The sequence below is a fragment of the Zosterops lateralis genome, assembly GCF_965231275.1.
Source record: "Zosterops lateralis genome assembly, chromosome: 2".
Taxonomy (NCBI): Eukaryota; Metazoa; Chordata; class Aves; order Passeriformes; family Zosteropidae; genus Zosterops; species Zosterops lateralis.
In genome coordinates this window covers 86,101,129-86,115,511 of record NC_139763.1, presented here as the reverse complement: position 1 = coordinate 86,115,511, position 14,383 = coordinate 86,101,129, and the positions used below count along the sequence as shown (strand labels likewise).

At 39.1% G+C, this 14,383-nt stretch overlaps 1 protein-coding gene across 1 annotated transcript in view; it reads right to left on the bottom strand.

The window, feature by feature from the left end:
* Positions 1-14,383, bottom strand: part of TENM4 (teneurin transmembrane protein 4) — a gene marked incomplete at its 5' end in the record, with an annotated part of 340,098 nt that overhangs the window by 154,373 nt on the left and 171,342 nt on the right. The window contains one exon of the mRNA XM_083855254.1: positions 12,859-13,069. Within this exon, the coding sequence (XP_083711380.1) occupies positions 12,859-13,069 (211 nt within the window). The remainder of the gene's footprint in view (positions 1-12,858; positions 13,070-14,383) is intronic.

Genomic DNA, 14,383 nt, shown 5'->3' with positions numbered 1-14,383 from the left:
TAGAGCAGGTACTTTCTACACTAGGACAACCTACCTCAGCCAGGAAAAGGAGGATGTACAAAACTCGTTCTGCATTCATAAAAATAAGATATGGAAATCATCCATTATGTGTGAAAGCCTAGACTTCTCCAAGAGCAAAAACTCTTCTTCTGATGTACTCTTTAAGGTCCTTTCTGCTCATGAGCTTTAATTATCAAAGCAAAGAAAGAAACAAAAAGAATTCCCTAAGTATCCTCAGCAGCTATAATTCAACATATTGCACAAAACAACATTGATCCGTTATTTTTGCCATTTATTTCAGGGGATGTTTTTCAGTATAAGTAAACTCACAGCTGGCAGATTTTGAGGGAAACTTAGCTGAAATTTTTATCCCATTGCTAGTTTTCCCACTGTAATCTCCCTCTACTCTGAGAGAAGCCATAAATTGCCATGATCCAGCCCATACCCACAATAAGACTTCACACTACACTATCTTTTATTTAAGGTTATTATCAAGCTCGATATGAAATTCCTAATTGTTAGCATTTCCTATTTTTTTTTTTATTTTAAGGTTGTTAATCTGAGGCATGGACAAATACAACACTGCATTTGCTTCATATTATATTATAAATTGACTCATGTGACAGCAACAAAGCTCCCAGGCTAATGGTCTGCTCAGGGGACCACTTTGCTGCTGACAAAAAGCCCCATGAAAGGCAATTCTATTGTGGTGAACTCTATAAAGATCTGTCGGCCGGGCTCACAACTACCGACATGAATTACCTTTATCCAGCTGCAACACAATAAACATATTAAGAAGGCAGACAAATTGCTAGACTCTTGATGGACTTCTTTTTTATATACTCACCATGTTTGCTGGTCAGCAGTACAGCTACTTTAACAGTATTTCCGCCTTATTTATTTACTATGCAACATTCAACTTAATAGCTTGTTTCCCTATCTTTGGGCCAGAGGCCAAGGCAGATGTTTGCCTGACACCAAATCCTATTAGAGGCTGCAGTAACACAATTGTGTGTTAAAGATAAATATTTTATAGCCTGCGCTTGCCACCAAGCATCATCATTCCCTAGGCATTTAGAGGCAACTATCTATTGGCAAAGAAAAAAAATAGTTATCTAGCTGGCAACTGAAGGCAGTAGCTTTTTAGGAGTTAATAAGCACCAGGACTGCTTTCTAAGAACTGATTAAATGCCATTCAAGTGTGGTGTGGCTGTATGAATTCAAATGTAACCGTTTCATTTGATAACCTCAAAAAGTTGCTCTGGAGATGGCAGTGTTTGGTGTCAGAGACATGTAGGAATAGCACTGCAGTAGGACAAATAGACCTTAATGAATCAATGCTAATCTCAGTTCTGGGATGAAGGTTCAAGGAATAAAAAAAAATTGTACCAATGAGAATATTCCATATTAGAAATGACATGCAAAGAAAAGAGCAGGATTTTTTAAAATATCCGGTCTGGTCCCTTCAACCACCATCAAATCTACTCCACCACTACATAAAAAAGTCCCAAAATCTTTTGTTCAGTGCCGGTGAGAAGATATATATAGCTGCCCAACCTAAAATAAATTGCCACAGCTACTCATCTGCAAGCCCAGGAAGATATTGTATACATACTAATTGGTACAATAAATGGTTTTACCCTTTCCTAATAAATGTCGACTATCTCTATACAAAGATGCATTAGTTCAAAAATAGCAAGTAAATGAAAAAAGGAGGCAAACTAAATAATTAGAATAGAATTATTTACTGCATTGAACAAATACATATATTTATTGCCACACAGAAATATATTGTTCCTAACTGCCCACTGATCTATCTTCTGCCTGGTTGTGTTCCCCCAGCTAATGAAAATATTATGCTGAGAGGGAGGGAGGACACAGGGAGCAAGGCAGCAAGCAAGTAGATTCCACGGTTCATATTTGACCTTGAAATCCTCTCTCAGCCACCTCAGTGCAAAAGGGCCATGAAGAGTGCCCAGCATTTCTCTCACTGTACATTGAATTTCATTGCTTGGGAGAGTGAAGGGATACCACATTATTTTACCTTACTCTTCGCTGCTGCACTAGAGCAACCTTAAAAAGTCATATATTATTTTTCCTAGATCTGCTTGCCCACAATAAAACTGACACCTACAAGCTCATTGCAATAACATCTCTTTCACAAAAATGCTCCTTGTCACTGCCTCAACTACGCTAGCAATAATTTTAATAGGAAGTCAAGCAGTATAACATGAAAGGCAAAGAGGATTCTGAAGCTCTGTGAACACATTTAATTTACTTCCCAGTTGCAGAGCTTGCAGTCTTGTTTATTTTTCAAAGAAATGATGCTACTCAATTGAATTTCACTGCAGGAGAGGTTAGATTCTAAGCCTAGAGAACTGTCACCTGCCCTTGTAATTGTGGTAACAATGCCAAGACAGACGTGGAGGTGAGAGAGGATAAAACAGGTTTCAGATGTCTTCAAGCATCAGATTTGACAGTAGGAGCCAAAAAAAAAAAAGAAAAAAAAAAGAAAAAAAGAAAAAAAAAAAAGAGTAAAGGGAAAAGAAAATTCCTTGGAAACAAAGGAAATGGGGAAATGCTGGGTCTGGTATGCTCTTGCTTCTCCTCTTCCTTCCCCAGATGAAGCTTTAAACGACTGATTCCTTCTTATAGTACATCATCACCTGCTGAGATTTCAATTTTTCTGCTTCATTTGTGTTTTATACAGCTTTTATACTTCTAGCTCAAGTAATCCACACCTGGCAGCCTGGGATGTGAAAGTCTTGACAGCATCATGGAAACTCAGTCATTATTTTTGAGTGCTCTTTCACAGTTTCCTCTTCTGTAGGGCACCTAGTGTGATGCTGATACTGCTAATGCTAGTTGATGTTGTGCCAGATTTTGATTTTTTTTTCTTTTTCCTAAGGCTGGGAGGTCTGTTTTAATTAAGGACCCATGCATATAACCCCGTTTTGCTCTCACATCCCAGTGGAACTCTAATCCTCACATGCAGGTATAAGGATGCTAAATTGGAAAAAGGGCAACAAGCAGGCAGTCCTTTAAACAACTCTTCAAATCACTCCTGAATCTGGAAAGTGAGAGAGAAGGACAGTAACCACAATACTGAATTGCATGTTATTCTCCCTCCTCTTTTTCTGTAAGAACATTTAAAAAAAGCAATTTGCAAGTGCAAATACACCCCAATCTCCATGAGGGTACTGACAACAGACACCTGCCCCTGCAGAAGTGACTCTACAGGCTGGGCCATTTTACAAGGTGATGGTGAAGCACAGAAGGTTTGGTGCTCAGAGGTAGTTGGGTTGTTTATTGAAATCAAGAACTGCTGATTTTGCCAAATTTCACAGTACATCATGTGAGCACATTTTCCCTTGAGCTGCTTGTACTTTTTTTGGCCTGGTTTGAGATGTCTATCCAGGTATTCAAATGGCTCTCACCACAATCCTATCAGTCTTTCTCACACTATTTCAAGCACATTTGACTCTAGGCCCAGCTGGAAATACTGAAAAGTCAGCTTTTTTCTGTCCTATTTTAACTTCTGTTATACAGAAAGGGAGAAAGTGTGAATATTTTGGGGAGTAAATAAAGAAGAGAACAAGACTGCTCATTTCAGAAACCATTGACACGTTTGGTCTGAACTTGGGTTGCCCTTTGACAGAGAGCTTTATCTCCCTGATTCCTTTCTCTTACTGCTTCCTTATTAAGAAGAAATCTTTCCAGTGCAAAATGCCTTATAATCTGGAGCTCTCAGATGGTTGAAAGCATAAAGTGTAATGAGATTTCTAATGCACTTGGGCACTGGTCAATGCATATGACCATTTAACTTGATGGTAAAATCTCCCTTGACTTCACTAACTTTTAGGAAATCCTGCTAATGTACTTCTCCTGTCCATAGGGCCAAACAGAGAACACCATTTTCTTTCCTTACAAAGTGAGCAATGCTGAAAGCACAAAAGAGTCTTGAAATACAATTCTTAAGGAATCATACACTGACCATCTGAAAACACCTTCTGTTCCAAAGCACTTGAAATGTGATCACAGGTTGGAAGTTAGCTGGGAAAAAAAAAATCAGTGAATGATTTTAAACAAAGAGTAGCTGTTGGACTGAATGAAGCCTTCTTCTTTTTCCTTCTGCAGTGCAGCTTCTAAGCACAATAAGACTTTAATCCATACTTGTAACATAACCATGACATGGCTATCATGGCTATGGAGATCTAGAAAGACACACTGTGAACAGTTATTTTCTTCCCAGATTCCCTTTTTTGCAGTTGGAATATTTTTAAACCTGAATTTCACTTCAGTAGATGAAACTCTTACATCCTCTTTTTGCCCAGGGGATTGCAAAGAATTTTTTTTTGTTCTTTCCCACTCTCATAAATTGTTACAAACTAATACAGGGAACAACAATTATTCAGCCTTCAGGGTTCAACTGCTGGAGCTGCACTAGTAAGAGGGAAGTTACTTCACGTTCAGTACATTACATTTTCTGTTGTCATAGCTCAGGGCAAGGCTAAATCTGGCCTTGAGTTTCATTTTAAATGATGTTTTAAGTTGGTGTATTACAGGAGGGAAAAAGCAAACCATTCTTGCATACACACACAGAGAACTACAAATGTAATATCTTCTGGTCAAACAAATGCCTTGAAACCGTGGCAATGTTACAATTTTGGGTGCATAAAAAATTAAATTTCATTTTACACCAAGTCTTTAGTTAATATATCTAGCCTGATGACTAAGGATGTACTGGCTGGAATGACTGATATGTGAGGTTCAGTTAGGTAAGTGCCTCATGCTAGGGTCATGCTCTCAAGCAGGATGTCTGGTCTACACAGGAGCCTTATTCCCCTCCAGGTTCTGTCATCCCCTTGTACAGATGCCCTCAGTTCTCTGTGGCATCTCAGGTGCCACCAAAGTCCTGTACTCAGGCAGTTGCACTGAACTCTTGGTGGTCTTCTGTCAGGGCCAGACAAAAAGCAGTACTCATGGCTCTGCTCCTGCCCCTTGTAGACTTGCTGCAGAAATGTGGTCAAATCTTGCTCCTACTCAGAGCCTCCGGCAAGCTGTCTAGAAATCAGTTTAAGGTAATCTATCTAAATCAGTTTAAGATAATCTGTGTTTTTCTGAGACTGTTGTAGCACGCAGCAAAAGAAAGCAGTAACACATCTAGTACACAGACCAGCTGTTATCATTTAAAAAGCCAACATACGCCAGGAGTGACAGCACAGACCATGTCCTTCTCAACTGCTCGGCCCCTGTGCAAAATGAAGATTGGTCCAGTGACTCCTGAGCTGCTGGTGTTGTTGGCTTCTGTTCTTTTGTGGTCTTGCATGCAAGTATGTACACGTGAATACAGCCTTTGGAAAAGTAAGGCTTTAAAGTGCCTGTTGTTCTAGTACAGAAAGAGTTCTTCTTTTGTTTGCCAAAGCGGATGAGTAACTCCCACAACCTTATTTCTGTGCTTTAGCAGGGGAGCATTCATGGAAAGAAAAACCTGCACAAAGCTGCTCTAGCAGCTTGGTAATACGACACAGGAATAAAACAAGCTGTGCTTACATTAGCCCGCAGTCTGGGCTGCGTGGAAAGAGCTATATGCAAAAGTGTAAAAACGAAAACCATATGCACCGTTTTACACATTTCTCCAGAACCCCTCAGACAGTACTTAAATGCCATGTTATTAAAGCAGAATTCTGCTGTTCTGAAAAAAAGTGAACAGAAAAACACAGGGACAGAAATAACAGGAAGAAAGAAGTAACAGAAAGAAAGAAAGAAAGAAAGAAAGAAAGAAAGAAAGAAAGAAAGAAAGAAAGAAAGAAAGAAAGAAAGAAAGAAAAGAGAAGAGAAAAAGGCTTTAACTTCAGCAATAAATAAACCTTTTCTGGACCCTAAAACTAAAGTAGTTCCCCAATCAATAAACCTTTTGTAAAAGTTCTGTCAGATCAAGAGAACTTGCCTGCCTGAACACAGCACATGGACATGCAAGTTTAATGCTACCAGTCCATGTAAGTACAGATGTAGGCAAAGCTTTTCAAAAAGACAAATCTACCTTCATTTTTCTACCACTTTAAAGAATGATTAAAAACAGACAAAATCCGGAACATTAAAGACATTCAGACATCTCACTTCTATTGAGACAAATACTTACTGGCATCCAAGCAGTCTTTAGAAACATAGCCTAATTTCTTCTATAAATGAATATATAAATGACAATATAAATGAAAGTATGTCTCAATTTTTCTATTTTCTCCACCCAAGTTATCACTTGTAACTGTAAGATCTATTGAAAGAGGTGTGTACATATAGAAATCAAAAAATAAAGAAAAATTTCAAATCTAGCATTAAATAAATTATTGCATTCCTGCTTTAAAACTAAACTAGCTTTACACATTTTCATTTTCTACTGCTAGTTTTTATTCACCAATCATCACTGAAGAGATACACTCTACACAGAAAGAGCAGCGTGGAAGTCTTCACAGCCAAGCATCTGACCTTTACAGGCTCCTTATTATTTAATTATCTTTGGGATGTGCCTTAATTTCCTCTTTATTAGAGATGCCTTACATCTTCAATAGAAAAATCCTGAAATAATAATTTTGCCTGCCATTATGGCTTGGGAAGCGGGGTTACTATGCAAGAATTGTTTCAGATGCTTGCAGAGAGAAAAAAGGTCATTACAAGTAACATCTAGATTTGAAACAATTGGTTGGACTTCCTGTTCCTTGGAAGTGCTGTAGATCTAAGGAGCAGCAGGCAGAAAGCTGCAGTTAACATTTAGTGAGCAGTGTACCATAGGATCACGTACAAACATTACAGACTGAAGCTAAAAGGGATTTAAGAACCAGGAAGAATGTTTGATCTGTTAGGAGTTGTCTGAAAAGGCAGACACAGAGATAAACTCCAACACCAGAACATGCTTGCCCTCTTGGCTCACTTCACTGGGAAATGAAGCTGTTCATCAGTTTTGAGGAAAAACGTGAAAAGATTAAGGGAGTAGTGATAAAGCTGCTGTTGACTTCCAGCTGCTAAAATTTTAAGGGCTGTGTCACTATCTATCCAAAATCATCATCACTATTTTACTGAGAACAGCAAACAAACTCTGGATATGAGGAGTGCAAACTAATGTGAAAAGTTTCACCTCTGCACAGCCCTCTTTCCATTTCCAAATCCAGGCTCAGCCCATGTTTGCTTTTTATTAAGCCCTATAAAGAGAACAGACTAGATTTACACATGGGCTGGATGAAAGTGAAATCTCATCAAGCACACTGCAACACCTGCTTGGAGTGGGGAATTCTTGGAGCTCACAAAGCTCAGGCAGAGGGAGTTCACCCCACATTTGTGTCTCGCCTTGTGAACCTATCAGACTGGGCTGGATTCGGCTAGGATGGAGAGGGCAACCTCCTGTCCTACTGCCAACCTTCTGTATGGACTAGTTCAATTCTCACAGAGAACCTTACACTCTGTGGCCAGCTGGATGTTTAGAGGAAGACATTTTGTAGTGCTGCAGCATAACCTGAACCTGCTCTGAGGATAAGAATTTTTAGTCAAGCAGACCTGCCAACAGAATGTCATTCATGAGATCAAATACACAAGGAAAGAAAAACCTAACACAGCTTGGCAGGGACTCATAAATTCACTTTTTGCTTTCTACATGAATTGAGTGACTGTATCTTTTCTAAATACTACCTGAGACCTATCAGCTTGGCCACACTCAGAGAAGCTAGGCAAGAGCAGAAAGCAGGAAACAAAGCATCAAAAAAAGAGCTGGCAGCAACAAGAGAGTAATCAAAAAAAGCATTGCCCATCTGACAAGAGCATCAGATGTCTGCTTGCAGGGGGGCACACAGAGCCAAAGTCGAAAAAACTATTTGCAGAGCCTGCAAAGCTCTGCTGTTACTTTGTAGCAGAGAGATCAATAACATCAAAAATTAGGTGATTTTCCTTCCTGGCACAGTTCTCATATGTTGTTGTATTTCTTTTTCTGTGCAGAGAAAAAAAAAAAAGAGTTGTGAGTGTGGGCAGGAATGGGTCACTAACTAATTATCTGCAGAGGGTTAGCACAAGGTGGAAGTGCTCCACCTCCCGCTCTGAAACAGAAGGGCTAAGATGACCATACTGATGCAATAGGGGAGAATAAGCTCTTCCATGGACTAGTTGGAGTCTCATTAGCAGTTAAAGAGTTCTGATTCAGCAAAGTATTTGCTGAACTTTCAGCCTCTTTAGCCTAAGGAGAAGTTCAGAAAAGGGTAGCTGGGACATTAAAATCACTTTTCCTCCTTCAGCATCCCGAAGATCTACTAGTTCATGGGGGACTTTTAAGTCAGGTAACTGAGGCATTAAGGAGATAAAAGGAAAGTGCAAGCCAGAACAGATCACATCCTATGTTACTCTGCACAGTATCCTGACTCCTCAATGTTTACATGAAACCAATTTAGGTTTTTCCAGACATTAGTAAAGCAAGTGTAAATAACACGAATGGCTTTGAGACTCTAAGTGGATCACACTTCTGTATCCTCTCTGAAGTGGAAATTGCTAGAGTTTAAGTTAGCTTACACGTAAGCAGCAAAAGCAGGGAAGTAAATTTTTAGCTACTCAGATGTTTCCTTCTCCCTTTGCTAAGAATAAGCTAAACACAAAGGCACTTCTACATAATGTTAAAGAAGCCATTCTTGTCACCTCTCAAACAAGGAGGGTCCCCAGTCCCATGCTTGTCTCTGTGCCCTGCAATTTCTCCTCTGTGAGCTCAGTCCTATTGTGAAGTGCTCCTCTGCTGGTACCATTCCTTAGTGCTGTCCTAGGGACTGCATGGGGTAGGTTACATGCTGTGCTACTGCAGGAAGGGCATGTGCCTTGTGGTGTGCATTGCCAAGTGCTGGATGTGCTGGCAGCTCCTTACAAATCACACTGGAGCTCGTCTTGCACTTCAGTGGAGGAAACTGCTTACAGCAGGGTTTTTTTACAGATGCCAGAGGAGGCAGAAAGAATGGTCCTTTTCTTAACTTCAGCATTGTCTCATGTAGAAGGTAGGGGATAGACAGATGCATCCTATTCTGGGTGTTTTACATGTGTTTCCTGGCACTTGCTGGGTGACAAGCTGGTAAACAGTGACGCTCTCCTCTCACAGACAATTGGTTTTGCTTTTCCTTTTGATTTCTCAATGGCCCAGCACAGTTGAGACTGCCTGAGCTCAGCAGTAACAGCTGCTGGAAGACACTGACTCCACAGATGCTCTCTTCAGGTTCTCAGATGTTTCTTCCTTTTACTGAGCAGACTTTTGGCCAAAGTCTCTGTCTCAGATGTGCCGATTCCAGCTTATTCCTCAGCCTACTATTTTGCTTCACTAGACAAGATTGTTCTAAATAAATTACCACTATCAGGCAGATAGTGGCAGACTGTGAATCCACAAGGTGCTTCTCAAAGAAGTGTTTCTATTAGGAATTTCAGAAAGCGCCACCAATGTAATTTACAAAAAGGTTAATTTATTATTGAGAGACCTTGACTGTCCATTCCCTTATAACGTAATGAATTGTAATTCAGAAGAATGGGATATAAAAATGCTATTAAGCAAACTGAAAACTTTTCCAGAATAATCTTTTTCCCTCCAGCTGAATTTCTTGTATTATTCAGAAGTATAAGCTCTGACAGGCATTACAAGGCTGTATTCTCCCCAGGTTTATATTCAGTGCATGTAACAGGTACACATTTTGACACCACCTAACCCTTCAGTGATGATGCTTCCACACCCATTTAGAAAACAGTCCAAGTTGCCATCTCCTGCCCTCAGAATCTGTGCTAATGTTCCTGAGTGGATTTAGTTATACTTTATCACATTCCAAAGCTGTATAATGGACAGTCTCACAATTTATGAAATTACCTGTGTGTTATCAAACTGGGAATACAGATGCTTTTTTCCATTTTTCTCCAGTTTTCACCAGAATAATGGAAGCCAAATCATTTCAGGCAAGCACTGCACAGTAATTGCAGTTGATACTGTCATACAGAGCCTGCAATGATTTGCTGGCTCTGAACAGCTCGGTCTGTTGAACATAGCAGATAAGACTTGGAAAATCAGCACTCTTTCCATCCAACATGTTTATTGCCGAAGTAAAAGCTATTGCCATTTATTTTGGTGAGTCCTCACTGGCAGGGAATGTTTGCCTGGAGCAATGACTGCACAATTTCGCTTTATGAACTTATCATTATGATCACCAGTATCAATTTTGTGCTTTCTACTACTATCTGTGATTATTAATTAATGCTTCATTCATTTTCCCAGCAGTTCCATCACCCTCACAGCATCTCTGGGGAAATGCCACTCTCCTCGGTTTTACACGGTGAGCAGCTGAAACATGAGCCTAGGCTGGGGCAGAATTAATACATCAATCAGAATTCAGGAGTTCCAGGCTGCTGGTCCTCTTCTCAGATCATCGGATCCTACTTCTTCCTGCATCACAGCTATACTTTTCAAATTCGCTCTTACTGTAAGCCCTATGCTCGTGGAATAATAAAGGGAGATATTTTTAGGTGATATTGCCACAGGAATCAAATTAAATGGCAGCTTGCCTCTGGCAATCAACACAACAACTCTGAAGGTTCCTCACCCCGCACAGACAGATCTAAGGCTCCCATCACGTGTGACTTATTTGTTTAGTGTTGCAACTTCACACGCTTCATACGCAATGTCAGGTTGCTTTATCCTCTTTACTTGGGCAGTGAAAAAAAATAGTAACACTACAGTACCACAGTATTTATGTATTTACAGTCTAGCACCATGTCTTGCCAGATTTCATGAATATACTAGAAAAGCTCTGAAGCATTAGAGTTACACAAAACATCTGACTTTCTTTTTTTTAAAAAACAAGCTGTTGAAATCTAGATTGAGGAGAAAGGTACCAAATTGTTAAGGCTATTACAGTGTTTTTATGGTACTTATACAAATGCTACACTTTTCTGGACAAATTCTAGACAAATTCTACCCAAGAAGCAACATTTTCCTACCTAAAACTTCTAAAAATTCTACTTAAGTTTGTTTCAAAATGCATAGCTTGTGCTTAGACAGGCTTTTCTGCACTACAGCTTTGTGTTGACATACAGCTACCAGTGGATAAAGTGATTCCCACCTGTGTAGCAAAAGAAAACTTCCTTGTTTCTGAATCACAGAAACACTCAATGATTCAAGGTCAGCAAGGGATATATTGAATATGTCATGGGCTCCATATGGTGGACTGTTCTGCTTATCATGCGGTCATGAAAGTACAGCAGAGCAAAACCAAAAATAATAGATTGCCTTGAAGACAATCTGACATGCTTCTCACCCACACCATTCCCTTGATGCTCAAAGGCAAATTAGGAATGCTTTTTTTCTTCTTTGTTTTCTTCTTGTTTTTCCCTGTATTAGTGCAATGAGGCCAAGAGAAAAGTCTGGCTAGAACACTTAAGCATCACTTTGGAAACAAGAACAAGTAGTGACAGTGCTTTAAATGTGTTTTCTGCTCTTAGAGCCTTACTGATTTCTTTCTTGTGATGGGAAATTTTGAACTGAATACATTCTTAAACAAGAAAGAAAAGCTGCCATCTGAAGAATATCTTAAGTGGTTGTTGTAAGTAAAAAATCAAATTACTAAAGTAAACTAAATGGAAGTAAATCTGCATTCTATAGAGTAAGACTTAATTTCATAAGCTAATATACAACTACTTCCAGTGTTGCTCAGCTGCAAACAAGACAGAAGATCACAATTCCAGGTTTAAAATTTAAAACATAGTATTACAGCAGTTTCCATTTCTGCATTAGATAAACTTTAGTGTTAAAATGGAATATTGGGATGTTAATGACTCTGATTTAATAAGACCTAAACTTTTTAATTAACCTGCCAAGACAAATTACAGCCCATAGCTCTCAGGTAACTATTGCAGACAGCTGAGACTCAACACCAATGCCTCTGTTGGGAGAGGGATTAATGGCAGCCTTGGAATGAGTCTGCTTTTTTCTGCAAAGAAAAAAAGTCCATTAAACACTGTGGTTAGAAGAAAGCTGAGTGCTATCTTTAAATTACAACCAAATGAATTTAGGTATATGAACAGTTTCAGCGGGTCAATCAAATTTAAAATTAAATGTTACTGAATCAGAAACAGACTTAGATATTTACAAGGTGGAAGAAGAATACTCTGTGTGCTGTCAGGCACCCACTGGCAGCATCTTTTCCTGTTTGGATAGTGACAAATCCATGCCTGTGAGCTGAATTGACAGGATGTTTTATTGCCAGAGAAGTCATAAGACCTATTTAGTTAATTTGTTCTTCTTATGCAATCAGCTTCTTTCTGTTAGCAAGGAGAAACAGGGATTCCTGTTACTGTGGTTGCTACTACCAAGGCTTACTATGCACTTTACTGGAGTTTTAAACCCAGTACTCTGCCTGAACTCCAGCTTGAGTGATTTTGATGGTGTTCAATGGCAGGACTGTCTGTCACACAGAACTGTGGAATGATGCTGCTGTCTGTTCTTCAATCATTCCTATACCTCTGCTTCAGAAAGAGAAAAAAGCCAATCAAACAAACAAAAAATCAAACTAAACCAACAAAAGCCAACTAAATAATCAAAGTAAGAAAATAAAGCAAGGATTTTTCAGCTTGTAATCCATGGTTGGCACTGGGCAGAATCTCGTTATGGTTATAGTTACTTAAAAGACCTACAAAATACTTACTCAACATTTAAGGTCTAATAGTATTCAGCATGTTGCTAAATACAATCCCCTCCAAGCATTTTCTCCAAAACCACACAAAGCCATCATGCAATTCGAGTACGTGTGTTAATATCTGGCCCCAAGGCATATTTATGAGTTTAAGAATAATAGAGGAAATCCTTACCAATAGCAGTAGTAAGAAAAGAAACCACTTCCGACTCCTTGCCATCATTATAGAAGGCTAAATGCCATATTCCTGAATCTAAATACTGGATAAATCCTGTCTCGTGGCTGGCCAAGGGCACAAAAGCTCTGTGCTGCCGCTGAGGTCCTTCCAAACTTCTCGCCTCCTGTGTCAGCAGACGTCTTCCATCAAGGAGCTCAACAAAGTCAAACTGAAACAGAAGAGGGAGTGATATTTGTGTGTTTATCAGGTTTCCTCAAGCTTAGCCTCTTATTCTGGGTCTGAAGAAGCATCATAAACAGGATTTGCTCTGGTAACTCAAGTAGTTTCCTGGACTACCTGCAAGTAACCATTTCGGAAATAGCTGGTATATGAATGTATTTTTCTGTAATTATATGAATCTTAAAATCATCTTTGTTTAGAAGGTGACTTGCAGCATATTGGCCTTACAGAGGTGTTCTCATTCTGTAGAAATACAGACAGGAAAACGTGAAACCATGCCTCAACTGCACTGTAAATGACACTAAACAGCTTATTTGTTATCTTTTTTTATGTCTTGGCGAATATGCAAAGTAAGACAGAAAAATATATCTAGCCCAACTGGGTTGTTTGCCAGAGTTGCTAGGGAACTTTACTTAAGGGAAAAGTACTTTCACTTTCACCAAGGGAAAAGAAAGAACTATTTTAAAGTGAACTCTGGTAGAAGTTTTGCAGAAGTATTTTGCTTAGCCAACAAGGGTTTTATCTTAAAACAACAGGAAAAGTGGTTAGAAGATCATAGAAAATGAAGATGGAAAACAAAAAAATAATACAGAAAAGTCCCATTTAAGGAGTGGCACTAGGTATTTCCCTCAAAAGGACACATTTACTTTTTGCAAGGTTAACTTCAACTGAACAACTGCTTTGCTTTAATACTAGTATTGCAACTCCATTTAGTTAAATAACCTTCCACTGATTTCCCACAATAATTGTATTTTGTCTGGTATTATATTAATGGGATCAGGCACATTTAAGCCTAGCAGACATCACAAATGTTAAATGAACCTTATCTAAGCAGATATCCAACAGCTGAGGCACTATTCAGCTTTTCTATTCCCTGACTTCACTTGTTTTTGCCTCTCTCATCCAGCTGATCAGGTAAGTTTGTGATTTTTTTTTTGGCAGGAAGAAGACAAACAGATAGAAAGAAGTACTGAAATAAGTTCACTTATTTTTGAACCCATAAGTGTTTCTGCACAGAATGGCTGCTGAGTGTTAGTTGACTGTGGCACCAGTATTTAGGCTGCTTATCCCTTTTCACTTTACTCCAGTAAAATTTGGGTGCCTGTTATTAAGTTGTCTGGTATGGTATTCAGAGTCAACCAAGACAACAACTTGAAGCCATGTTCTTTCTTATGCAGGAAAAGTTAAAAAAAAAGTTAAGCTACTGAGTTAAAAAAAGAAGTGTTTATTTCCTAGAACATTTTAAGCAATAAGCTATATATGACACAGCTCGCATATGAAATGACAGAATTTGTCCCTAGAT